Here is a 26657-nt window from a genome sequence, read left to right as displayed (position 1 = left end):
ATGTGTTTTTTCCCTCTAATGGGTGTGGAGACGCTGAGATATAGCGGGAGAAAGTCAGGGGACGGGTGTTAGAACGTATCATGACAAAGCTTAGATCAGTGTCGAAAAGTAATCCAGGGCAAATTAGGCTCTGCTGTGACGGCGACACAAGTGTCAGAGACAAGAAAATAGCTTCCAGGCCTAAACTGTAAAAACCAATATAGTTTTCTGTTTTCTTAAGAGCTCACTTTGATATTGTGAAATTCTTTGGACATAATTCGCCTTTGACATGGGCCACGTAAGGTCCAAAACTGTCTCTTACATAGTTTGCCAAGTAAAGAGTTCAAGAAGAAAAGTTTTGACAGTGTGAAGAAATGTAAATATGGAAACCATGTTAAAATGCACTTTTATTCATTCACTGAAGCTAATAAAACTGAATGTCAGCCCAATGTTTCCTCTCAAAATGTCACTCGAAGCTCAATTAAATTCAGCATTTTGCTGTGAGCTGTAAATTGGTGTAACAGTGTAAAGTTGATTAAAATGACAGAAAGAGACTAGATTGCCACACTGTGCAGTGTTAGAACATCCTGTTGTAACTGCTCTATGCAGAAAAGGCCAGGAAGCCCTCTGGTCTAAACTTAAGCTTCTCTTGAGACAGCAGAATTCCTCCAGACACAATTAAGACTGAGGGTCCATGCCTAAGCAGAGGTCACCCGAGCCACAGGGCAACTGAGCACTAGCACAGGCTGTTTTCTCCTTGCAGGGTGTATGAGCACATCGTCAAATTAGAGACTTCATGTCACAATGTCAAAGACAAATGCCCCCGGTTTGCGAGAAACAGCTTTCACTGCTGAAACCATTGGAACTGAACGTCGCCTGAGAGTCTGCAACATCTGTACTTTTTCTAAAGTCCTCGGGGAGAAACACAAACGCACCAAAATCATTCTTATATAAAAACGCTTAAGAAACCTTGAAGATTGAGCCAGAAGTTCAACAGCATTTACCGTTTCAAAATGTGCGAGGGAAGAGAGTGAAATGAAAATGCCCCTCAATTCATTCAGTCAGTTTGTTTGTGCTTGCTATTTCCGCCTTCTTTCCCAGAACATTAAGAACTTAAGACATGCCATGATGTTAGCAAATGAAACTAATTATTGCATCATATTGCAAAGATGGAAAGGAACCCCTTATTTAGCCATCTAGCCATCTTTTTATGAGGCATTTATCGAGGTCAGAGTCACACTGGCAACCGGGGTAAGCCCAAAACCGTCACAAACACAGATAAATTCTCTTGGCAGCCACCGTCTTCGCCTCATCCTGCAAAGCGGGGTGATCCTTACTCAAGCTATTGTGTAAGCGACACAAACCCCTCCTCAGGGGAGTATGGTTATGGTTTTGATGGTGACTTTAGCTGAACAACCTACCCCAACAGGACACTCTAGGGCCGGTGTGTTTTAATTTGTGATGAAACAGCATCTGGACTGTACGCTTGAACCTTTGACTCACATACCATCTCATGTCCTCCCTGACTTCAAGCAGGTCCAGAGTTTGAAGATAAGCATTCCTCTGAGAAGCGCCGTAAGCTGCTTTTTGTTGACGCAAGCCTCGTCTCTTGGACTCAACTGTGGGGATATTTTGGGATTTTCTACTGTACCTCTTTTCACCACGTGTAAGTAGAGGGATTTGAAAGATTATGCCTCTACTGCGGACTTGTTTTAATTAAGATAATCTCCAGCGTATGCACATGTAACTGAAGGAAATTTTGATTCATTCACTCCCACCCACTCCCTATCAGTAAACTGAGATGGCTTCAGCTTGACATTTGCAGGGGGCCAGTTGGTGAGGCGTGAGGCTTATCAGGCAACTGCAGAGTGTGCATGCATGTTTGTGGGTCTGTGTGTGTGTGTGTGTGTGTGTGTGTGTGTGTGTGTGTGAGTGTTTGGGTCAGTGTACGGGTCAGCGTGCGCGTGTGTCACTGCATGTGTCTTTAGTCTAAACGAGACAGGCTTGGAGAGAGTACCTCCTCTGAAATGTCTGAAGTGACGTTAATGAGCCCTTGGTGTTGTTATCTTGAGCGCCCCCACTTAACTCACCAGGGGAGATCCAAATTAGAGATAGATGCTTTAATTGTCGAGCTAAATTGCCCCTCGTGCTCATGTACGCTTCCTCCCACCAATATACAGCCGCCCTCACACACTTTCATGCACAAATGGTTTTACTTGTGTCAGCGTTCACCTAAGAAGATGTTTTCTTAGATTTGAACACGACGACAACAAACATGACCTAATTCAGTTATTTTAAACCTTTTGATATGGCACAAACAGCGAGCACACCCTGGAGGACCCGACTAAGGAATTGACTAAGAGTCATCTCTGTGAGGTTGCACTCCGAGCGGGGCTTTGCTAACGTGTTCACAATGATAATGTTAACATGCTGATGTTTAGCAGGTATAATTACCATGTTTGCCATCTTAGTTTAGGTTGAGCTGTAATTAGCGTTAAACACAAAGTGCAGCTGGGGCTGATAAGAATGTAGTTTTGCAGGTATTTAGTAAGCAGGGGCAGATGTAGAGGCCTGGCCACCCCAGTTTGGTGTCAAAATTAACACATTAACACAAAGTTTAGATTAACTTTAAAAATAATGTGTTCAAAAATGAAACTTAATTTAATGATCTGTTATTGTCACATTTTAGACTAAGTGATAGGCTTAAGTTGAATGAAAAAAGACGTTTATAGTTAGTTAGTAAGTTTATTTCTAATTCCGTCGTTAAGTGTTTCTATTCTATGCTTTACTATTGTGCCATTATAATGTGATTTAAAATGAAGATGTCTTCATTTGGAGGGTTTTCCAAGCAAATATATTCGATTGTTTGCCATTAAATCAGATCACCACATGAATATTTTTCTAGATCTGCCCCCATTAGTAAGACACCTAAGTATTTGAGAAAATTAGATTTTGACCTGATGATGGTGCGAGGTTTTGGATTACCAAAATGTTATTTCCCTTTATAGGCAGGGGGGGCATGAATATGTGTCAAAGCCCTCAAAACTACAAATATGAACCTGGTGGTGTATATATATTATCACTTAAATTATTAGGATTTATCAGCTGGCAACAATAAATGTCTATACAAACTTTCATTGCAACCCATCCAATATTTGTAGAGAAATTTCAAGAAAAGTCAAAAAATGTCAGCCTGCTAGCAGCACTAGAGGAAACATCAGTGGATCGTCAAAGTCACAAGGCTTCATCCTCTGTCTGTACAGAATTTCATGGCAATCCATCAAGTAGTTTTTAAGATATTTCAGTCGGGGCCAAGGTGGTGGACTGACCGACACACTGACATTACCATCCCTAGAGCCATGCTGCTAGCATGGCTTAAAACACTGTCTGGCTGTCAATAACTACTGACATCGAACACAATCTTTCCAGCTGCCCTGCCATCCTCCTCAGATCTGTTATCTCAAGGGTCACCACAAGCCTGTATATATATATATATATATATATATATATATATATATATATATATATATATTATCCTGAATACTAAAAATAAACAGCAGTGTTATATCCTTCAGGCTACAACCAAAAATACAGCATACTCTGGAACCTCTCTGGATTTTTTTTACTGACTATAAGAGTTTGCAAAGATGTCAGAGTCATTATTTTGTGAGTGGGGACATGCCTGGTCGACAATGGCATGTTTATGCATCATTGTATAAGGTGGGTTACCATGCAATATTCCTTTTATACAACATCATGACGAAAATCCTGTCACACCTGTGTAATGAGGGCCCTTTTAACATGGAAACCTAAAACCTTCAGTGAATATAATAAAATGCATGATTACAAGGAAGTAGCAGGTAGTGATTGATCTTTGTGAGAACGTACAATCTATGTGTGAGACCTTAAATGTTCCCTCTATTGTGAAGGACAATACTCTCATCAGTTTCTGCTGCTTTCTCAACAGTTTTCTCTTTGTGGCAGATCGGTCAGCCAAGGGGGGGGGGGGAGAAATGGTATAAAACATTGATATTCTGTGACTAGGGTTATGGTTAGGGTTACCAATATAATTATGGTATTATATGCTTCACAGTTATTATACTGTATGCTACTAGACTGATGGGGGGTACAGTAAGCTAACAAAAGGGACCTGAGACGAACTCAGAAGGAGGGGGTCTTGAAGAATATGTAAAATATTCTGGTTTTTACTCAAAATGGCGACAAATCTTGGAATAAGCTTGGATTTGTTAATCATTGGAGTTCAGCAACCAATTTACAGGAGCCCATTGCATCTGCGATTTAGCCTACCAGTTTATATTTTTTGGACTGACTACAGGGTGGGTGCTGTTTCTTCTGGTAACATAATACAACAAATGGTTGTTGCTTACCCCAATAATACACTAAAATCAAGGATATAGGACAGACAAACATGGGCAAAATCATCACCTTACATTATAGTAGATAACATATGCTTGGATGCATTACCCCTTGCCCTCACACTCTTTGGGAGAACACGACAACACGCATTCCCCACTTTCCTCCCCATCACCGTGCTTGATCTCGGGGACTGTCCAGTTCGTCAGTGACTCAATACCAACGTCCTTGTTCCCTCATGGCCCTGACTGAGCCGGGGCTAACACGTAGGGACAGGTTGAGTCATGTGGCTGGGGACGCTCCGCTGGCGTGTTGCCTGTCTCTTCACCTCACCGCAGTCTCGTGGATGCAGCCTGACAACGGGCTACGGAGGCGCTGCGAGTGCCCCTTCCTCAGCATGACACCAGATGCCAGAGTTCAAGAACACTACAGTCGTTACAGTTGCTCAGGCCAGCTTATTCTACCCGTTGGTGTCTAGCTGCATTTGTGACCTCTTGTGCTGAGGGAGAGTGGGCTACCCATTGGGTTTTTCATCATTGCTCTTTTTGTCAATTTGTGTTTCATCAAAGTTAAATCATCAGTCTTACAGAAGTGGTCCTCGACAGTCACTTACTCACAAATTCTCATGTTAAATATTGATTAGATCAACAAGCTTTGACAAATGTAACATTCCAGGAGATACAGCATTTCAAGAGTTTTTTTATTCTAAATGGTAGGACTATTTAGTTTTTCTTTAACTTCCGTCATTGACTGTCTTCAATTAGATATAATTGAATATTCCAAGAAAAACCTTTGTCAACCCAGAGAGATGAAACTCTCCTTTTGTGTGTTCCTTGAATCTACATGAAGACAGGTACAATAAGTGTAACTGTCTTGTCAAAGCAAGTTTTTCCTGTCAAAAAAAAGTGCCAGTACAGAACAATGTGAAACCTTGGCAATTTTATATATATATATATATAAAGCTGTCAGACTTTACAGGTGTGGATGCTTTAAATTCGGGTAGATCGACATCAATGGTTTCTACAGGTCTTCCATGTGAATTTCTTTAGTGTATGATTTTTACTGTCTGTGCAAAATTGTGAGTTTAGGAGAGAGACAAATACATTTACTATTGCTAAATTGCTGTTGTTTATTATCAAACAGCACCTACACAGGAAATGTATTGATGGATGTCTTCATTCCTGTTTCAAGCCATGCTAGCAGCATGGCTCTTGGGATGGCAATGTTGGTTGGACGGTCCACTACTTTGGTAAATATCTCAACAACTATTGATTGGATTGCCACGAAATTTGGTGCAAGTATCCGTGGTAGTCCAACAATGAATCCTGACTTCGGTGATACCCTGAATTTTCCTCTAGGGCTGCGATGAGGTTGATTTTTGTGATGTGTGAAGTGATAGTGAAGAACTATTGAATAGGATTACCATGAAAATTCACACACACATTAATGTTCACCTCCAGATGTAATTCTAATTCAAAACATTTCCTGTAGCGCCATCATCTGGTCAAAATGAGATTTTTTTCCCCCAATACTTTGGTTTATGACTAAATACTTGCAAAATTAGATACCTTCCCATCAGCCTCAGCCTCGTACTTTGTGTTTAGTGCTAATTACCAAATGTTAGCGTGCTAACGTGCTAAAATAAGATAGTGAATATTTCACATGCATGTTAACGGTGTAATTGTGAGCAATATGCTATATGAGCATTGGCATTTAGCTGAAAGCCTCTCTAGCTTGGCTGCCGACTTGCTGTAGAACGTAGACACTCTTGCTTTGTACACAAATGACTTCCCTGCTCAATAAACCGTGCAAACTAAATCAAGCCATTTGTTTAAAAAAAAACTCAATCAAATGTACAAAATCTATCACTCGTCTATCTGCCCTGCTAATAAGCAGCTGGCCACTCTACAGGAACTGGTCCTAATTACCGATCCATAAATAATCACGCACTTTGTCAAACGGAGCAGACATGGATTAATAGGGGCCACGTATACAGCCGCTACGGGATGTTTTGTACTGAATGACTAAAACGTGTTCAAAGGCTGTCTGATCTGTAAATGCCGACAGTGAACATGGACGCAGGTGTGCTTGTAGCATCTATGTAAATGTGCAGAAGCAGCAGGTGGAGCAGCTCAGCATGAATGGCCTTATACTGTCTATACGTCTTGGTGATAAAAGCATCTTTATTTGGAGTAAAACAACTTCATTTTGGATGTTTGTTTATTCTTTCATTTATTCTTTACTATCCTTCACCAGTAAAAATGTAAAATCATATTTATCTGTCAACTATGTGTTAATTAATCCGGCAGGGCAGATACTCTTATCAGCACCTTTATTGTGGTTTTTCTTGTATTTAAAACTAAATTAATCATGTTTAAAGGACAGATGTAGTTCACAAAATCTCAAACTTTCAATCAGCAGTGGGCAATCTTGCATCGTCATATTTCAGGGGACAACTAAAGTGCTTTTAACAACAACAACAACAAACCATTGTTGTGAAAAATAATAAAATAAATGTTTTCTGTTGTTAGTTGAGCAAGGATAAGGGTCAACCAGGTTGAAGCTGCGAAAGCAGAACAGTGAGGGAAATCAATCAAACACAACCTGTAAATGCCCACACAGTCCTGAGGGTCTGTTTAGTGAAATAAGTAGGAAAATGTGTAAGGACTTCAGATCCAAACAAGATTTGGAACCCCATTATTACTCTTACGTACACACTAGTCACCCTCCTCCACACACACTCACACATAAGTATTAAAATGTGTCTATGACTGCCAATGTCTTGTTTTATTTGATAATTCACAAAAATGGCACAAATTAATTGCTTTTAACAAACCCTGATGAATACTAAAAGCCTATTACCCTCTGGGACGGCACATACTTTCACTGTTGTGATTAAAAAAATAGCCCCTTCAGTAAACAATTCCAAACTCAAAACAAGACCGACTAATGCCGTAGTTATTGAAAATTAATTCAGACTGTCAATTAACCAGAGTTTGGGTCGAGTTTGGTGCAAAGCTGTTTATTTCACTTGCCTTTGCCCAAGCTGTTTTACCTTCCCTGACGGCAGTAGGCGGGGGAAATGATGAAAAACCACTCAGACAGGAGATTCCAAAATGTCGACACACTGCGGCGCCGTAGGCTAACTCTCTGAACATGATGGCGAGATTATAGAAGTCTTTACCCCCTGCCATCAGAAAATTATTTGCTCTGCTCCCAGAGAGAACCCACAACACGCAATAAAGCGGCGGATTGTGTCCGCATCCAGCACGTTTACAAAGCGTAACAAGGCAACTTAAAGTCTTTCACCTTTTAGCTTGACACCTTCAGAATTAAACCCAATTTATATTCAGACTGAGACTTCGCCACCATTCTGTGCCTGGGGCATTCACACTTGCTGGTACAGATATAGTCTTCCTCTCATGCTCTGCATCTGGCCTCTGTCTGTGTCTGAGAAAGAGACTGAGAAAAAGGAACACTTGAAAAATCTCTCTTGAACAGCTGGCTGCCCAGTAAAGCATGTTACCCCCTGGATCACGGCAGAGCCAAGTTTGAAAACAAAAACTAAGAATAGACCATATTCTTCATCGTGGCTCGGACTTGACTGACAACCCTGGACTGATTATGTTACAGTGCGATTAAGTGGATGCCGGGGACACTTATGTATGTACTGATTTGCATGTGAGTGAGAGATTACATTGTGTTTGTGGCTGGGATTTTTGTGTATGACATATGTATTCGAATGTGCAGCCATGCAGCCTTGGTTCACTGCCCCCCCGCCCACCTCAGCCCGAGTCACTTTGCATTAATTCTGCAGCGGCTTGATAAAAACAAGGAGCAGACCAGTAGGGGCTTCAGACGGAAAACAAAGTGAGCCACACAGGCTAGTGGGACCTCAGTGCCAGGATGATGTCACCGCGCTCGCCTGTGGGCCTGAATTTCCAAGCCTAAGCTCTAATGTGGACAAGAGCAAGGACATCTCAACTGACCATTAACATAAGTTCATTATTTTCTTCTCCTGAAGTACTGTCATTCACACATTTCCTCTGTAGGATATAATTATGCAATCTATCTAAATATGACCTAATCAATGTCTTTTGTTGAGAATATTTGGGTGGTTGATGCATTTCAATGTGATTTATATTCATTTTTAGAGAGCGAGAGCAGCAACAGTTAGTTGATTAATTGATTAGCTGAAAATTGGTCTTCACCTAGGGCTGTGGGAAATTCGCCTTTTCGCTTTTTGATTATTTTATCAATTTATTGATATAATAATCGACAGATTAAATCCGGATGAAAATAATCGTTAGTTGCTGCCGCTGATAATACGCCTGTGAAAACAGTTGTTCTTCTGTGGCTCTGAAGGGAGCTTTCTAAAGTAAAGGGGAAATAACTCTAATTAACTGATGGCGTTACAGTGATATCATCAGAGTTACCATGGGTTGAATCTGTTAACAGAAAGCCTGTATTGAAGGTGTGGGGTTGGAAAGATGTGGGTACTAACCAGGCAGGGAGATCTAAAAAAACACAAGTGGCATTATGGGAAAATGTAGTATCCAGGAGTTTCATCCATTCTGGTGACTAAAAGTCAGGATATCTCTGCCTCTGTAGCTTCAATTTGAACTTTTCTTTTCAGAATCTGTGTAGGTTGCAACTAACTCAATACTGCTGACCTTTCAAGCATGTAGGAGAGAAGCCTATCTAGAGCCAGTGTTTGGTTGGTCTATTCTGTGCTACTGTAGAAACATGGCAGACTCTGTGCAAGAGAACCCGCTATACGAGGTAAAAACAGTTAATTCTAATAACGAAAACCCAATTCTTATTTTCAGGTGATTATACATTAATGAAAACATACCTATGAGTATTATATTTCTGCCTAAATGTTCACCTTAATGAGGTTTAATGCTAAATCACACAAAACCCCTAATCACCCCTTTAATTTCTGCTTAACTTACCAATATCTGACATAGTAGATAAATGTAGTTTAACAATTCCCCCACAGATGTTAAAACATAAAAATACTTGAATAATAATTTGAGTTGGATATGTTTTTTTTTTCTAAAATTACATCCATGACATCCAGAAACTAGAATAAGCAAATGTACAAGTTTAAGTACAAGATAATACTAATGTCCTACTTCACAGTTAAGTATATTCACAGTATATTTGCACTGAAGATTTGGAGTTTACAAATCGCACTTGTGTAAGTTGCATTCTTATTATGTTGTGTTATATTATTTGTATTTAATTTAAAGTGAGCACAGAGGAACTTTCCCCTTTCTTCAGATAAATCTGAAAACCGACCTCCATTGCCAAGAAGAAGTCACAATAAGCGAACCACATGTTTGGGTGAAATGTCCAGGATGAATCCAGGACTTCAACTGAAATAAAAAAAATAAAAAAACTGACATGATCTGACAGTTGTTACTTTAAAACAGTAGTATTGTATCATTGTATCATCATTTCAGCAGCTAATGTTACAAATGTTGTGTTTTAGTTACAAGTGAGTGTGCACAGAAAACAAAAGTTACTGACTTAGTAATGACAGCGGACAGCTTAAAGTGTAAGAAAATACAGTGATAAATATAAAGTCTGTTAATTCATGTAAATTCACACTGTTCCCATTAAAAATGGATTGTCAAGTACATTCTGTTATACATCTTCATTATACAGGTCATTAACATACAATCATAACATATTATGTAAGCATCAGATTGTTCCTATTCAGCATTTAATTTTTGTTGTTGTTGCTATGATGAGTTTTTCATCCAATTTAAAACATATTCATGGCTAAGGAAAACACTGACAAATAAATGTAAAGCCATTTACTTCTTCATTTCCTCTCTCTGCTGTCTGGTGTTTGTATTTACAATCTACAAATCACGCCAAATGTCTAATTTGGATAACTTCATAAGGTGTAAAAGGTGTAACAAAATAAAATCTCTATATATTTATCAGTTTTTATATAGTTTTTTTTTTTTGTTTATTTTTTTAAACTGATGTTAGTTATGAGTTGACTCCTGCACCAAAATGAAAACTTTAACCAGTTTTTAGGCCCCAAGCTGTGATCACTGTTCAGAGCATCGGGGAGCTTGTACAGTATCTGAGCCTAAAGGTATCACCTTCATGTGTCTCTGAGTAAAAACAACGGAAAATTGCACATACAAACCTTTACTCCAAACCACAAATGTCAGTGCATGTTGTGTCGATAATGTTAAGTCTGTGTTAACTGCCAACAAAGCACGTCATACCTCTGAGCTGTAGCTGTGAGAGCTGTGAAACTAATCTCACAGTAAATTGCACCAGTACCCCCGACGTGGCTTTCGCTTGCTTGTATTCACACCCTCACCACATCCTGGACCCCCTTCTTTCCCCATCATCTGTCCTCTGTTAGGACAAAAGTATCTTGGTTGCATACAGCAGTATCCCACCCAGACCTGCAGTGGCTGCAATAGCAATGACCCTCACTAAGAGGAAGTCCATGGAGTCCTCCAGCTTCGTGTGCAGCCGCAAGACCTGCCGGTGGGTGTCCTCTCGGCTGCCCGAGTTCTCGATGACGTGATTGGCCAAGCCGCGCTTTTCATTGAGCGGCATCTGCGCAGCCACGCGTTGCTCTGCCTGCTCCTGGGTCAGGCCGTCCCTCTGCATCAGGCGTGATAGCTGAGTGGCAGGGTCACTGAAAAGGAACAGACAATGGAGGTTATTTATGGTGCAGCTAGGGTGCCTTGTTAAAAAATCCAGAGGCGGTGAGTCATGCTAATAAGGCACAGAGAGAGCTAGAGAGAGGTAACCAATAACTCATAGAACTGGGCTTAATGGGCAGTTTCTGTCAAAAACATACCCCAAATATTTAATGATTTAAAATATGAACCCTGTAAACAATCTAAAAGTAAAACTCTATAGCGATTCGGGTGGCGAATGGAGAAAACTGAGCAGTGGTCTTACCAGTAAACTACGACAGTGTGGTTTAGAAACTGAGTGAGACGTCTGGTTTCAAAGAGAAGGGGTACATCCAGCACCACGTAGCGGTACCCTAGGGAGACGAAAGAGAAGAGGAGGGTATTGTGAAACAGAACGAATTACTGTCTGCACATTTACACTCCAACATTGTGAAAATACTGGTAACACAATTATGTTAATTATTTTAAGAACATGCAACAAGAGGTAGATGTAGCAAGTGGAAGTCACAGCTGTGGCAGTATATATATTTTGTCAAATTAAAACCAAAAGAGCTGCTGTTTCACTATTGTTAATCACAATTATCTTCATCTTCTACCGGATAAAATGTTGTGAATATTCTCAAGTTTCTTTCCATTTGGCTCGCAGAGATTCACAAAAGCTTTTGTGAGGAACAGCCTAAATCGCTGCAACGCAAAGCAGCTTTGGTTGACTCTCAGTAAATCGTCCTACTTTCCCCTGTTAACCGAGCCAAATTCAGTTCCTCCCTCACCTCTGAGGAAGTAGAACAGGATCTCTTTGAGCATTGCTTTATGGATCTCCGGGTGGGTGATGGAGTTCAGCAGCTTCCTCTTCTCCTCACTGGCGAAGATGAGCTGACCCAGCTTCTGCCGGTCGATCTCCCCGTTCTCGAGTAAGATCTCTGGTCCAAAGTGGTACACGATGCGGGAATAGGCAGGAGTGTGCGGCTCCACAACTGTTGTCAAGAAACAAAGGTTTATATTACAGCATCGCTTTAATAACAAAACCATGTATATATATATATAAAAAAAGAAATGTTGTTAAATTATTCATTTGTGGTCAATAATGCGACATTGTAGCTACACCGGTTAGTACAAGACGTTAAGAAATGGCACAGCAGACACACAGGAGGGAGAAAAGTGGATAAGAAAATATTCAAATGAATTCTGTAAAAGACTCATCAACCACCTGAGTGTAATTAAAGCCCAATGCTTTTTATTTTCTCCTGCATGCAGCTGTGAACTGTTTACCTAGTTCTGTGACCTTTTTATCTTCACAGCATAACTAAAACATCGTCCCCGCAGTCGGCACAGACAGCCGTCATGATTCATACAGTCGCTCCAAGCGTTTGTCTTAATGAACCTCCTACAGGCTCAACCTTTTTATGTCCATTTCAGCAGGAGAATAAACGTTATTACACCAAGCAGTTTGAAGCTGAACCCCATTTCAGAGTTTCTTTTTAGAGACTGTCTCCTGGAGAGGAGCTCAGCTGGATGACAGTAAATCTGAACAGTTTGCAAGGGGGAGAGATTTTCACTCACCTTTCCTGGCCACGACATCAGCATCAATAATGGGGCACCCAAGCTCCCGCAGCATGGAAGACACTGTGCTTTTCCCTGAGGAAATACCGCCCGTCAGCCCCACCAGGAACATCTTAAAGCAAAAGACGTATAAGGAAGATGTATTCAAGCAACGTCAGTAGAATAAAACTAAAGAAAACACCGTCACCGCCACGGTTTATGGTGACTCATAGAAACTTAACAGATATAAATAACAAATGGTGGCAGAGGATAAGGCTGGTTAAAAAAGTGAAAACACAAAAATATGAAGTAAAAGCTAAGAAATAAATATCCTATACATATTATACTCAGTATATTCACACATAATAGAGTTAATAAACTTTAGAGTATGCAGTAGGGCTGCACAATATGGTAAAACCATCATATTTTGATTATTTTATTGAGGTATGATCCAGGATTTGTGTGTAAAATCATAATGACATGAAATGTTTTGGAGGATCTATAACTGTCACATATGTTTTATTAAATCTGGAGAACAAGATCTGTAGACCAGGGAGTCTCTGCAGCACTACAGCACTTCATTAAAAGGCTGTTTTGTCACACATTTGACCTTTTATCATGAATTAACTGTGCAGCCCTAATATATAGGGAATTATTACAATCTTACACTCACAAACACCAAAGCAATAGACACATAAAAGTGCTCTAGGTGTGTATATTGGAGAGACACTCGCTGTCAAACTCAAAATGTGTGTCTCTTTCTGGTTGAAATCATACTGTCAGTGGGTAAAACTGAGTATTTTATAGCTGTCATGAGGTTTAACAACACGCCCCCTGCTGTGGAGGGGCTGAGCTACACTCGGTCTATGTACAACTTGGGATTACCTGCCAAATAGGGAGTCAAACTTGTTTTGAGTGACAGGAACATCACCTGTGAAGTTATTCTTGACCCAACGCCAACTTAAACCCTTAACGAGGCTCCACAGCTCCGTAAATGAGAGAGACTGACAGGTTGTTCTCCACGACAAGAGACACCTGTTGTGCATTTATTTATTTATTTATTTTTGTTTCTCCTTTACCTCGCGAACGTGTGGTACTCCTTAAACGAGCTGTGTGTACAGTGGGAATCCGTGCGGAGCCACAGCGGCGGGGCCGGTGCAGTAAACAACCAGGGGACTGCTAACAGGCTAACGTTAGCACAAGTCTGGATCAGGTCAGAGGGAGCACAGAGACGCAGTCACACGAAGCCAACGCCATTTTCACCCCGTCCTCTTTCAGTGTGCAGTCAGACGAACAGGTTGGAGACGGTCGTGTTGCTGTGTGTCGCTGTTTGTAACTCTTGACTCGTACTCTACTCGACTGCTAACGACCTAGCTTCTTAGCTTGACGGGCGCCGCTGTAAAGGTCTTCCGACTGTGGTTCCTACTTGGCGTTTAGTTCCGCGTCGCTCGGTTTCACTTGCCATTCAAGTGGAGGCACTACGGACAGAAATATTCAGATGTTTTACTTTTTCCCCCCTTGATGTCTTGCATTTTTCTATTTTATTTTGTTAGCTAATGTGTATTTCTTTTTTTTTTTTTTTCTTATCTGCTATGTTATATATGGAGCTGTTCCCCCAGTGTGGGATCAATAAAGTCTCTAATCTTCAAAATTGTACTTAAAAATACTAAAAAGATAATAATTTTGAAGAATAGCCCAATTCAGAATTATATAAAACATGGATTATTATTAGTGATGCATTAACTTGTATATCAGATGGAGCTAATTTGAATCACTTTATATACTGCTGGTAGCTTTAAAATGTATTAATTGATGTATGTTTTGTATTAATAATATAAATATGCAAAGTAAAGCTGTCAAATGTAATGGAGTAGAAGTATAAAAAATGGAAATACTCAAGTAAAGTACAAGTACTTCAAAAGGTCAGAGCAGTACTTTATATTCTAACTTTGACTACAGCGACAGCCAGTGTTTCCAACGTGTATTTAATTCAAAGCAAAAACAAAAATTTGCATGAGTAAAAATGTATGAAATAAAAGACATACATCCATTGTTTTGTTTCCTGAAATAAAAATGTAAATACAATGTTTTACAAGAACAAAAATGACTACAAAATAAACGTTTGGCAAGTCCATTCCTCCGTGAGAAAATATTAACCTTCTGCTTTCTGATCTGAACTTTGTTTTGAAGGCGGTATCTCTGTAGAACCGGGCAGACTGGGGGAACTGTGGGAATGTTTGGACTTTTTCCCTCTGTGCACCGTTTCCCCTCCGTTGTCCCCTTCCTCCCGCTCCAGCCTGCCTCTTTTGACAAAATGGTTTATCCTGGACTCCAGGCTCTCGCAGCATGGACGCTCCAGCAGGGGCCGGTAGTTTCTCTGCCTGCTGCCTTCTACCAGCCAGCAGTGGTTGGACGACACTCCCCCTGTGGATGGAGAGAAGTGAAATAATTCGTTCTACCTTTTGTTGTTAGCCTATAAAGGTACTGGTTAGCAGCTCTCCTCAAAATTCTCCTCTTGTCTCAGAGTCTATATATCGATCCTAAGACCCTTCATTCACACTGCAACAGTATAAGGAAAGTGAGTTCATTCAGGATAGTTCTGGTCAGACTGGGGATGTAATGTGAGCTCCAAAAGTGCACAACATTTTATATATAAACCCTTCAATCAAAATAACATTATTTATAAAGAGCACTTTCTACAACCTAAAAGCAAGAACGCCATTCAAAAATATAAAGTAGTCCCCCCAGCGATCCGTCTGTTACGTGGCTATTGGGCCCTGCAGAGGTCCATTTAAAAATCCCTTATTATTGTAAACAGGTTTAAGATGAAACTTAAGTCTGTTGATCTCAATGAACATCTCACCTATGGCCTCCAAACCCCGGATCATCCCATGGAGGACATGGGTCTTGACTGCACTCTGGGTCCAGTGTTGCTGTAGCGCAGACAGGACGTGGTTCACCTCTTCATTTTCCTGTTGCCAGCTCAAACCTTCAAAGTGACAGTCGTACAGTACCAGAGGGTAGTCTACTGCCATGCTAGAGACCAGACGGGAAATATTTAAGTTAGACTTATACGGACAATTGTAGTTTAACGAATAAACTCACAAAAAAAATGCCTCTTTAACCGCAGTTAATTCACCTGTATTGAGGTTTCCTGGGGTTACTCTGCACATCCATTAGCTGATTAATTATCTCTGGGGCTTCCAGTTTCTGCCCAATTAGGAGAAGCAGCGCCATCATGCATCGTACCTGCAGCATAAAACAACAGGAAGTTCACTGCAAATGTCATTAATCAAAGAAATCAAATTATTAAAGATATTAACTCCACAAGAGATTTTTAAAAAATCTAAATGGCAAAAGTCAGAACCAGTCTTGGTGTTATTGAAAGTTTGCACTAAAAAACAGAAATTCTATTATTATTTGAACATTTATATGGATACAATGACTTGAAATTTATATAATTCTAGCTGTAAAAACGTTAAAACCTGTGTACCTGGTGGTAAAGGAAGGCTAACCCTTTGATCTCAAACATGAAGAGCTCATATTGGTCTGTGCTGGAGACATGCTGAGGTTGCACAGGCTTGACTGACGCTGACAAGATGGTCCTCTCAAACTGCAGGACTCCGTTGCCCACATCCATTTTGCACAGATTGCGAAAGTCGTGCGTGCCCTCGTACCTGTTGGGTGTAAAAGAAGTCCTCAAATCAGAACTTCCAACGGCTGACATCAGTGTTTATCCCTTCTGCGTCTTCACCCACCTTTTCGCAGCTTCTGCCATCAATGCCACGTCCAAGGATCCTCGAGGGAAGTAGTAGCGGTACGTGCGGGACTGACAGTCAAAGCGTGCACTGAAGCCCTCGGCCGCTGGTGCCCAATCCAAGATCCGAATGTCCTGGGGCAGGACTCTGTTCAGCATCTTCACATATGGAAGCTCAGAGCCAGAAGCTTTATTCTTGCTCCTAACATCAACGTTTTCAGGGAGTGTGACGCCCAGTCCGCCACAAAACTGTGTGGAGCGCAAATCGATGGTTATGACCTGTGGAGGAGAGACAAATTTAGGAGAGATTTACAAGGGCCCTGTATTGTTTTTGTTTTGGAGTGAGTCTCAGCGAACTCACTTGGGAGAACGCACTGACTCCTTTATCAGTGCGACCACACCGGTGGTAGTTGGAGCTCTGTCTGTCCTGAATCAGCCGCGTCTTCAGCAACGCCTCGAAGAGTCTGGCTTCCACAGTGTTGTCTGTGTTCTCCTGAACTGCGAACCCCTGGTAGGACCACCCCAGGTAGGCCAGCCGCAGGGCCACATGGCGCCGAGGGTGGGCCGAGAAGTCGAAAGGACGCTGTTTGCTTGCTTTCTTGCCCTTTTTGCCGCCGCCATCAGCTCTGCAGTTCTCATTAGGAGATGGATTGGACATCAGCCCACCGTCTTCTCCAGCTTCAGTCCTCTCTTTCCGCTGGGACCTGAGCTCCTCCAGCTCTGCCTCCAGCTCCTTTATTCGCTGGATGAACACCTCTGACATGCTGCTTCATAAAAGAGTGAGAAGAGAGACCATTTAAAGAGGAATATGTCTCCAGATAATTAATACCTCTGGTAGCTAATACCTCTCAGCTACCTGCTTGATCATTCTTTATATACTTTACATGGTAAAACCAAGTTAAGCAGTATAATTTGTACTTTTACACAGTTCAAACATGGACATTAACACAATATTTAGACTAGCTTGTTGACCGGCTACATGCTACACAGTCTGTTATATTTGTTACATAGCAGAAGGATATGATGACCGGTGGTGTGTGTGTGTTTATAATAACGCAATGAAACTGTTTCTTTACCTTTAGTTTTAGTCTCACTGTTGCTCAAAAACTTGTGTTTTCAGTCAGTTTTCTGGGTCAGAGGCGCACACGTTACTTTTCGTGCTGATACCGGTCGGACATATTTAGAGAGCGGACGCATTTCCCCTTTAGAGGGTTTCTGGGAAATGTAGTTTACGACTTAAATAGCCTATTAGATCTATTTCAAGGTATTGCTACATAGAAGAATAAAAATACAGGCCATATTTTCACTAATAGGCCTATTCTTTTCCTAAATATTGGATAATATTGCCTCTTCACACTTAATTAAAAAGTTATTTAAGTTATATTTATATTATTAAATGTATAAAAAAAGAGCTGTTTTGCCAATGAAAATACACAGCATGTGATGATAGTTTGGACACAAGTCAAAGAAACTGGGAACCAAACAGCAACACGCAAGTGCGTCATCCCAAGTTTTTGATATTCTGTCCTCTTTGTTGGTTGTGTAGGTTGGTGAACATGAATGAGTTAAGTTAGTGAAAATAGTCCACTACAAGTAAAAGTTCTGAATTCAAAACTGCACTTAAGTAAAAGTATTTAAGTATTATTAAGAACATTTACTTAAAATCGACTTAAAAAGAATAAAAGTGCTCATTCTGCAATAAATGGTGCCTGTCAATGTTTTATTTTATATGATGTTTTTGGATTAACATTACTTCTGCATTAATGTGTATGCTGCATTGTCCTGCTGTAGTTGTTTACGGTTGCACTGATTTCATCTACTTTATGCACATTTTATATGATGTTAGTCTAATCTGCAGAAATGCATCATGTTCTATAAGATCATCATATTTTGTCACTGTTTAAAAAAAGACAATTTTTCATGAGCTCAGAAAAACAGCCTGTTTTCAGCTTTGTGTCAATGTTTTCAAATAATCCAATAGGGTTTTTAAATAGTTTATTTATCTTAAGAAGTAGCTATCATCATATTTAGAGATACATAGTTTTCACCAGACAGAAAGGGTATGAAAATGAATAATCTGTAAAGTAACTAGTAATTAAAACTGTCAGACAAATGTGGTGGAGTAAAAATTATATGGACATTGAACCACACAACCACTAAATCAGAATGTAGCACACATTTATTGAAAATATTCATAGTATGCATGAAATTTGAACTTAAGTTTTAAATTTAAAGATTATAATAACAGGTGTTTTCAATGTCATAAACTGTAACAGAATCAATTCAATTAGTCAGATAACTTATTGAAACAATCAGGAACCTTTCAGTTGATTTCAAACATATCAATGATAACCACATGTTTAAACTTTATGTTTTGGTCATATCAAAGCACAGTCTAGCAAGAATAAACTGGAAAATCTAATAAAATAGATCAAATCTGAACAAAAGAATAACAGTCAGTGATGTGGGAAGTTGGCTGTGCTAGGGCACGATGACACATCAGTGGAGGTTTTCATAGTTTTTTATTTTCACACAGAAGCACACCCCGACTATCACTCCGAAAACCTGTAACAGGTAAAAAAGGTTATAAGTTACTGGCAGCAAATGAACTCAGAGACGGGTCAAAAAGATTCATTTCTCTTTCTGTAAATTCTAATTAAGTCTGCATTTCACTTCCTGAGGCAAACAGGATGAGATAGGCTTTATTATCATTCATGCTATCCTCTTCTTACTTTTCAAATGTCTGCCTTACCATTGCTTACATGAACATGCTCTTATGCAAATTGTTGGAAAAGTGCATATAAATAATTCATTTAAATAAATTACTAAATCTTGCAGGGAAAATACGTGCGATTCTATTTTTAACAGACTGTCAGGGACAACAGATGAAAATGGGTTAACTATGGGCTCATCTTTTTTCCTGCTGATCAATGATCAATTGGCTAAACTAACTAATGGCAGAGAAAGATGGATGACACTCAACAAATATCTTAAATCCCCTCAGGAAAGTATAATTTATCACCTTTAACATGACTTTCTCATATGCAAGACACATATTTCACATGATATTAAATTTGAAAATCAAAACCACCAACAGTTTACCTCCGTGACTCCAAGAGCGATGCAGACAGCCCCGACCCACACCAGGTTTTTCAACAGAAAGAGTTTGATAGCCCAAACACAACCCTGAGGAAGAGCACACATCATAACATAACTGTATCATTTGGTCCCAGAATTGAGATGAAATGGTTATAAACTTTAAACTGAATTCTCCCAGCAGACCTTTGTGTGTATTTTCTCCTGGTTCTGTCCACAACCCTCGCTCTTCACCACGCAGCAGGAATCTGGCACAGCATCGTGGTTTTCCCAGCCCACACTCCTAGACCAGTCAGTGCCGCTGTCTGCACCACAGCAGCGAAACTGTAACATGGTATAAGCATGAAGATTGCACTGATGTTGCCTCTAGTGTTTGTGGATCTGTCTATTCACGGTGCACCGTAAAAAAAATATAATCATTCCTCCTGTTTGTACTGGTGGTGAAGAAATCCTGTTAGGTAAATTCCCACACAAACAGAGAACTATGGATGTTTTCCCCCTCATCTTTTATGTTATACGGAAAACATCTCTTTGTGGCCAGTATTGACAACTACAGCGACCAAAGACTGTTTCAATGTATAAGAGCATGTAAATGTTGTTTTAAGTCTGACTGTTCAGTTTCTTTTGTGGATATTTAAGTGAAATGAAGTGTCAAATAGAAACAATCTGTGTACAATAATAAAATGAATAAATAATTTTAGTTGGTGTTTAAAATGTCTTAACAAAGGAGACATTGTTCAGTACCTTACTGCTTCTTCAGTCATGATTGACATTCATTTTAATTTGAATAACTTAACGAATCAGTTTATTTACCTGGGTAAATTGTTCTTTTTACTCTGTATGTAATATTATGATTACCAATCAGGAAAAGTGCCACAGGCCACCAGACCTTTAGAAGGACTGAAGGCTTTAATAAGTGCCTGAGGACAACACCAGCATTCTTACTTTCTTCTGTCTTGTAGAAAGGTTTTACCTTCTTACAGGGGCGTTACAGGGGTGTATCCAGAGTTTTTGACTGGGACAAGTTAGGCGCAGACTTAAGCAGGAGTGCCATGAAGTATGTGTGTCATTTCCAGTCATTCCCAATTTACGGAAATCCAAAATTTGTTTATGGACTCAAGTATGCAAACACATTCAAACACACTAGGCGAAAACAACACAGCTTACGCTATTTACAATTTACGCTGTTAATTTGCCCTATCATGTATTACACATTCTCTCCAGTCATCATCAAACACAAACACAAAGCATCTCTGCATGGCACCTTTTCCTGAATTCTGTTGATGGCGTGTCTGTTCTCCGGGCTGTATTCATAGATTACCAATCGTGCTTTGGTGTTGATAGCGCTGTTCATCTGCAGGAGGGCAGTCTGCAGACATGATGTGAGCATTTGTTAATGGCTTGATGTTGATCTTTAATAATGTCCTTATGGGCAGGATTTAACTGTCTCACCCTGCTGCGGAATATGTAAAAGGCGGCCCCAGTGAGTATCTGCAATATGATGATCACTATCAGGATACAGATGAACTATTCATAAAGAGACAGAGAGAGCAGGGTTAGAGGTCAGTCACGTCCCATATCCCTTTAAAAAGAACCCTTAAAACAATTTTCCAACGTATCGTATAATTATAATGAGGAAAATTGTAAATTATACGTCTGTTGAAACCTCTGTGGTGGCTCTGACCAAACATTTGGGACAGAGACAGAATAATTGAATCTACTTCCAGCTGTTCAACCACAACAATCCAGAACTGAAATATTGACATCCAACATCCTCACAAGATTGACCCACAGGCATGTTCTCAATAAAATCTATGAGGAAACAATCTCAAACTCATTAAGGAGCGTTATGTTACTTACACAAGCCACCATAGAAGAATTATCAAAGAAAGCCCCAGCATGGCCCAAGAGGGAGATGAGGGCTATGGTGACACCGACTGCAATGAGGACTATAGCGATTTTAGACAGGCCGCTCCCTGCAAAAGTGCCCATCTGTAAGTAAGTCGTATACTGCAGTGCTCCGATGGTGATTAGGGCAACCCCAGATGCCTGAAAAAGACTTAAAAACTTAAACTGGAGAAAAAATGCATTAATGCTTTATATTGCAATATTAAACCCAATGAACCCAGTTCTGCTGGTGATTTCATGCAAGTCGACCGCCAACCTGCGGTGACATGGAACTAAAATCAGTGTAAGGAGGAAGCCAGAAGCAAAGAAAGAGAAGTTTTTTAATCTCTGAAAATTTCCAAAGTGAGAATAAACACTGAAATTCAGTTTTAAACTGTCCATCATCATATTTTCTTGTAAAATTTTGCGCATACTGTTGGCTTAAAATGTTGACTTTAAACCCTCCCAATTGGGCAGTGTTGCTAAATAAACCAGTAATTTTTCCTTTAAACAAAGTTTAAAACAAGTTTTCTCTAAATTAACAATAAAAAAAGATTTATATGTTCTGTGCTGGTGGGTTACATTTTTTATCTACACTAGTTAGTAATCAGGACTTTCCCAATTATTAATTTTCGTTTTGCACATGGAAGAAGCCTAGTAGCGTGCTGGGCTCCTGTGTGCTCACCCATGACACCCTGCCAGCACATCCGTCCATGAGCCGGAGTGATTATCTTCCATACTTGTTGCAGTTCCCTCTGCTGAGGCCCCTGAGACCATCTATTATGAATAATGTTTGATATGGTTGGAAGAACAAATTAATCCTCCAATTCTCTTTCAAATGATGCCACAAATGACTTCCACTCTCCTGTGTCGTCTTTTGTATTTCCTCGCATACATCTTTTAAAATTAGACAAATGAAGGATTACAGTCACAGTACATTTTTTTCCATATTTATTAATTTGATGTACAATTCACTCATATCAATATAAAATCAATGCTGTAGAAGCAGTTTAGTAGAAAATCTGAAAATAATAACATTACTAATAACATGACCCACAAAAATCCCACTTTATTTAACCTTTTTAATTATCATTGTTATCAATCATCGCTCCCAATACTTTCATTCATTCATTAACTTACCAAGAAGAGTGCATTGAAGAAAATGAACATGCATTTGCAGCTGCACATTGTAAGCACTTGATGCGGGCAATCCAAGTTAGTACTGTATTAAAAGATAACTGAAACAGAGAGAAAGTAGCAGACGGAGTGTGATGAGATGCAGGCTGAGCAACTAAATGTAATACAGTGGTGAGTGTGTCACATGACTTTATGAAAATGCACAGGTAGCCTGATAAAGCTTAAACAGATATATCACATGAAAACATAAAGTCCCTGTTAGACTATTTGAATAGTAGCATCAATGAAGAGCAAAAAGTACTGTATGTGTATTGTGAATATTATCAGCCAAATGGATGAGCTTGTTTACTATAATGCCTATAATATATCTGACTTTTATACACACCAACATCAGTTTGTGAGATTTTTAAATGGTCTGCTGAAAAAGCCAAAGCTTTGCTTCATGGCAGAGGCCCTTTTACACATGCTCAATAACATAAAACAGTTGGTTGTATTGTTACACGAAAAGCTTTTCTTTTTATTCTCCTACAATTCAGAATATTCTCTATTCCCTTGTCTAAGTAATTCAGATATACAAATATAAATACAAATCTTATTAACTATTCTGTCCCACTTTACTGCACAATTAAACTACTCAAACATATTTATATATGTAGCCAGTATGTCATCTTGCCTCCTTGATAAACCAAAAAATAACAGGAGAACATGAATCTTCTTCCTAAATAAATACAGAAATGCAGTTTCTTTCTGTCACAGCTTTACTTAAAGCTGTCTGACTACTGGAACTTGCTTCGGGGCTCCTTCCATCCTTTCGAGGACCAAGCTCTTCCCCAGAGCTTCTCCACCAACATATGGAGCACTGACCGGACTCCACGTGCTGGAACAGGACCGAGGCCTCTGGCTGCAGCGCAATAATCTTCGTCACAGTAGAGCGAGCGGCCGGGATGCTTGTGACACACTGCCAGAGTGTCCTCTGTACTTCACATCTCTTTCTATCCAGTCACGTCTTTTTCTTTCTCCATCCCCTTCTCTCCCCCCCGTTTTTTGCTGCTTTCTTAGAGCTCGAGCCAGAGCGCATCAGGCTGTGAAGGACCATGCTGCTTTCTAATTTCAGACATAGCATCAAAAATTCTGTTCTCTACACTGCCCTCATTAACACAGCAGAATCACAGCAGGCTCTTTGAATGTATATGAGGGAAACGATCAGGACAAAACCGACTCAGTTGTTGGCTGAGTCACAAAGTTTTATCCCCAAAAACTGTAATTATTAGAAGGACACACAGAGGGTTGTCTGTCCGGCGAGAGAATAGTTGACATGAGTGTGTGGTTTTGTCTTTCTATCTGTTCATCACAGGCTCTCTCTCCATGCCGACTTATCTACTTGTTCTTATTTGCCTGCGAATAAATTCAGGCTGAGGAGATAAAGACGAATATTTTTGGAGTACTACAGTTGAGTTTACATCACTGTCTTAAAAAAACTAATTTTGTTATTTTAAATGTATAATTGTCTTGGTTTGACCAACGGCTGTATGGGAATTGATGTTTGTTGACAGTCTTTTGGTTATTTCTGTAATGTGAGGTCTGCAACCACAGGAGGGCCCCATTTCACTTATTTTTAAATGAACAAATATCTTCAACATTTAGTGTCGCCATCAATCCCCTTTAATGGAGTGATGGAATAGGCATGTGTTTAAAGGATTTGGTGGGAACAAGATAGCCTGTGTGTCTTTGAAGGACTTCATGGGAAAAGGAAGTAAAATGATTGCCATAATTGGAGTAGAGAGAGAACAGTGTCCTTCCCACTCTTTCGCTCTTCCTGTTTTGAATTCCATAAGTCTCCTTCAAAAAAACCTTGTACAATTTCCGTCCGATAAGCATAATAGTCGAAGTGGAGTTGGGCCATTTCCTCAACAGAATATAAAATCCAATCTCTTTGTACAATAATGATGTTTTTACATAGTGGAAAGGGTCCATATATAGTACCACAGAATGCACTACAGCTTATAGCATGTTCTGTGGTGTCTTTTCACCTTATATGGCTCTTTCTAAAGAATGTGCCAAAGCTTAGAGGACCTGTACACAGTTAGTCCACATTTTTCAAAGGTGATGTCATGTGCTTTGATGTTGTCTTATTTATTATCCTTATACACTGCAAAACTAATCAGATCCGACTCATTAATGTGAACTGAAAGAACAGAAAACCAGGAATAAACAGTGTTATAGTATACAAATCCAAAATCCTGTAAATACATTTTTGGGCTGTGAGAGCATGTCTTTCATAGAAAAAAAGAGAAGATATGGGGGTCAAAAATAAAAATAAAGGAAACAAAAACAAGAAAAACACACTAAAAATGGAACTACAAAACAGGTAAACCAACCTTGTTAGTCAACTAGCTTTTGAGATTAGAGCCTTATAAAAACTAATTTATCCACCTTCCTCTGTTACCTGTAATTGAAAAATATATTTTCATAATATATATATCCAAATCTTGGTAATATAATTGTATATACCTGTAACACAGTTTGGCTAAAAGGCTTGAAACTTCAAACCCTTTCTTCTCAACTTCACTGTTCCTCCAGTGCTCTTTGCTTTACATCGGTCTTTATTTACTTCTTGAACCACAGCTTTCTAAACAGTTTTCACTGAGAGAAAAAAAAACTGCAAATGTTTGTGCTTGTGTGCGTATTAGACAGCATTTGGGACTTTTCTTTAAATATTGAAGGGCGTAGATGTGAGTAGAGCGAGTCTGTCCATCAGTAAACAGTTAAGTCTTTGCTGATATCTGGTCCATCAATCAACCCTGCTTTTAGTGCTGGGGGGCGACGTGTTTGTACTCTTAAGTACATTATGTGCCTCCCACCATATGGTACTACTTACACATACCATACCCGTGTAACTGCTTCCTTACATTCTTGTGACCACTACTGAGTGAAATGTGTCCATTTAAAACCACAACACAGAAACAAATTTGTTTAAGGGTTGCTTTTAGAAAAAATATTATGCTAATAATGTTATTGTGGGAGTATTATAAGCTGGCTGCACACAAATAAGTTGGTGTCAGCCAGCCATATTTCCATAATTTGTTCAAATATGAATATAGGCCCTTTGTGTGCAGTCCTGTATCAGTATAAGGTCTATCTAAATAATAATGATCCATATATTACCATAAATGGAACACTGCCTAATCAATATGCACTATAAAAGGTTGAATGTACTTTTTTATCTCACAATCAACAGGAACATTGATTTCACATTTGCAGTGAGCCAATACCTGTAATTCATTGGACTGATTGAAGGCAGGTGTGTCTGCGTGTCACAGACCAAGCTGGTACAACAGAGAGACATTTTTTAATTTACAAAAGCCAAAAAAAGCCCCAAAATACCAAGAAGCCCAAAGAAGAGGTCAACATAACCAAACTAAACAGAAAAGACACTGAACAGCACAAACTAACCTAACAAACTGAGACATCGGGCTAATCAGACCATTCAGACACACAAGGGGAAAGACAAAGACATGACCACGTAAACAAACTACAATAACCACAAAACATGTCAGTGTAGCATTAATATTATATAATATCTAACATCAACTGAATGAAAGAACAATTTTAAAACGCAGTTATCACATAAATAATAACAAAACTCAAACCAAAAAAAACTGTCCTTCCCCATGATGCAGAAAGAACATGGTGTAGTCCAATTGGCAATCACCACCAAATTTTAGGCAAATGTGGCAGCCAGACAACTCCAACAGCAACCTCCAGGAACTAATGCAAAAACAAAAACTAAAAACAAATATAGCAAAATTGACAAAGAGAGTTAACTAAACGTGTGCTATCCTAATAGATAACTGTGCTGTACAAATTTTTTTAAGAAAACTGTATTTTATATGAAACCTCAATATGCATTTGTATATGTGCATTTTGAAGAAACCTAAAACAAGTGAATGAAACACGAGATGAAAAGAGATGTCCTTTGGTTCAGTGTGCGGCTGCTGGTGTGACCATCCCACTGGGTGTGCCTCCGCTCTGTGGTCTTTATGCCACAAACAGACACAAACACGGTTGGCACTCATTCTTCTGCGTTACTCTGTGTGCATGCCAGGGTTCGCTCCAGGTATTGTGGTTAAGTGTAAAGCTGCCAATTGACTGTGAGGAAGCAGGCGACCTGGACTTTGACTATTTCCCCCTCTTTTTGAACAATTATC

At 39.6% G+C, this 26657-nt stretch overlaps 3 protein-coding genes across 5 annotated transcripts; all 3 read right to left on the bottom strand.

Annotated features, from left to right (window-relative positions):
* Positions 1 to 9763: 9763 nt before the first annotated feature.
* dcakd (dephospho-CoA kinase domain containing) lies at positions 9764 to 13973 on the bottom strand. Its single transcript, XM_051418205.1, has 5 exons — positions 13652 to 13973; positions 12594 to 12705; positions 11804 to 12007; positions 11299 to 11386; positions 9764 to 11029 (listed from the first exon to the last, which is right to left on the bottom strand). The coding sequence occupies exons 2-5, from the start codon at positions 12703 to 12705 to the stop codon at positions 10744 to 10746; spliced, it is 690 nt and encodes a 229-aa protein (XP_051274165.1). The 5' UTR covers positions 13652 to 13973; the 3' UTR covers positions 9764 to 10743.
* A 565-nt stretch (positions 13974 to 14538) lies between these two features.
* pus3 (pseudouridylate synthase 3) lies at positions 14539 to 17524 on the bottom strand. 2 transcript variants are annotated; one of them, XM_051418203.1, is made up of 7 exons: positions 17406 to 17524; positions 16691 to 17096; positions 16331 to 16608; positions 16066 to 16249; positions 15712 to 15821; positions 15436 to 15608; positions 14539 to 14996 (listed from the first exon to the last, which is right to left on the bottom strand). In XM_051418203.1, exons 2-7 carry the CDS (start codon positions 17090 to 17092, stop codon positions 14725 to 14727), a joined length of 1419 nt encoding a protein of 472 aa, XP_051274163.1. In that variant the 5' UTR covers positions 17093 to 17096; positions 17406 to 17524; the 3' UTR covers positions 14539 to 14724. The 2 variants fall into 2 exon arrangements, with proteins under 2 accessions (XP_051274163.1, XP_051274162.1); XM_051418202.1 differs by having other exon boundaries at positions 16691 to 17093.
* Positions 17525 to 18490: 966 nt separating this feature from the next.
* LOC127373397 (CD63 antigen-like) lies at positions 18491 to 22616 on the bottom strand. 2 transcript variants are annotated; one of them, XM_051417829.1, is made up of 8 exons: positions 22453 to 22507; positions 21998 to 22089; positions 21286 to 21474; positions 20878 to 20952; positions 20690 to 20794; positions 19612 to 19749; positions 19432 to 19515; positions 18491 to 18894 (listed from the first exon to the last, which is right to left on the bottom strand). In XM_051417829.1, exons 2-8 carry the CDS (start codon positions 22025 to 22027, stop codon positions 18829 to 18831), a joined length of 687 nt encoding a protein of 228 aa, XP_051273789.1. In that variant the 5' UTR covers positions 22028 to 22089; positions 22453 to 22507; the 3' UTR covers positions 18491 to 18828. The 2 variants fall into 2 exon arrangements, with proteins under 2 accessions (XP_051273789.1, XP_051273788.1); XM_051417828.1 differs by lacking the exon at positions 21998 to 22089 and having other exon boundaries at positions 22453 to 22616.
* Positions 22617 to 26657: the final 4041 nt, after the last annotated feature.

Source organism: Dicentrarchus labrax, unplaced genomic scaffold (assembly GCF_905237075.1).
Source record: "Dicentrarchus labrax unplaced genomic scaffold, dlabrax2021, whole genome shotgun sequence".
In the NCBI taxonomy this organism is placed as follows: domain Eukaryota; kingdom Metazoa; phylum Chordata; class Actinopteri; family Moronidae; genus Dicentrarchus; species Dicentrarchus labrax.
Note: the sequence above shows the minus strand (reverse complement) of the source record. Positions and strands in the feature narration are given on the sequence as shown.

Excerpts from the sequence above, each read along its gene's own strand:
- LOC127373397 (XM_051417828.1), bottom strand. The coding sequence starts at position 22,500 with ATGTGCAGCTGCAAATGCATGTTCATTTTCTTCAATGCACTCTTCTTG. Across the intron at positions 21,475-22,452 it reads TCTTCAATGCACTCTTCTTG|GCATCTGGGGTTGCCCTAAT; the intron begins GTAAGTTAATGA and ends AGTCTTTTTCAG. Across the intron at positions 18,895-19,431 it reads TCGCTCTTGGAGTCACGGAG|GTTTTCGGAGTGATAGTCGG; the intron begins GTAAACTGTTGG and ends TACCTGTTACAG.
- dcakd (XM_051418205.1), bottom strand. The coding sequence starts at position 12,705 with ATGTTCCTGGTGGGGCTGACGGGCGGTATTTCCTCAGGGAAAAGCACA. Across the intron at positions 12,008-12,593 it reads TGATGTCGTGGCCAGGAAAG|TTGTGGAGCCGCACACTCCT; the intron begins GTGAGTGAAAAT and ends TCTTGACAACAG. Across the intron at positions 11,387-11,803 it reads CCTGTTCTACTTCCTCAGAG|GGTACCGCTACGTGGTGCTG; the intron begins GTGAGGGAGGAA and ends TCGTCTCCCTAG.
- pus3 (XM_051418203.1), bottom strand. The coding sequence starts at position 17,092 with ATGTCAGAGGTGTTCATCCAGCGAATAAAGGAGCTGGAGGCAGAGCTG. Across the intron at positions 15,822-16,065 it reads TAGCCTTCCTTTACCACCAG|GTACGATGCATGATGGCGCT; the intron begins GTACACAGGTTT and ends TTTATGCTGCAG. Across the intron at positions 15,609-15,711 it reads CCCAGGAAACCTCAATACAG|CATGGCAGTAGACTACCCTC; the intron begins GTGAATTAACTG and ends TCTGGTCTCTAG.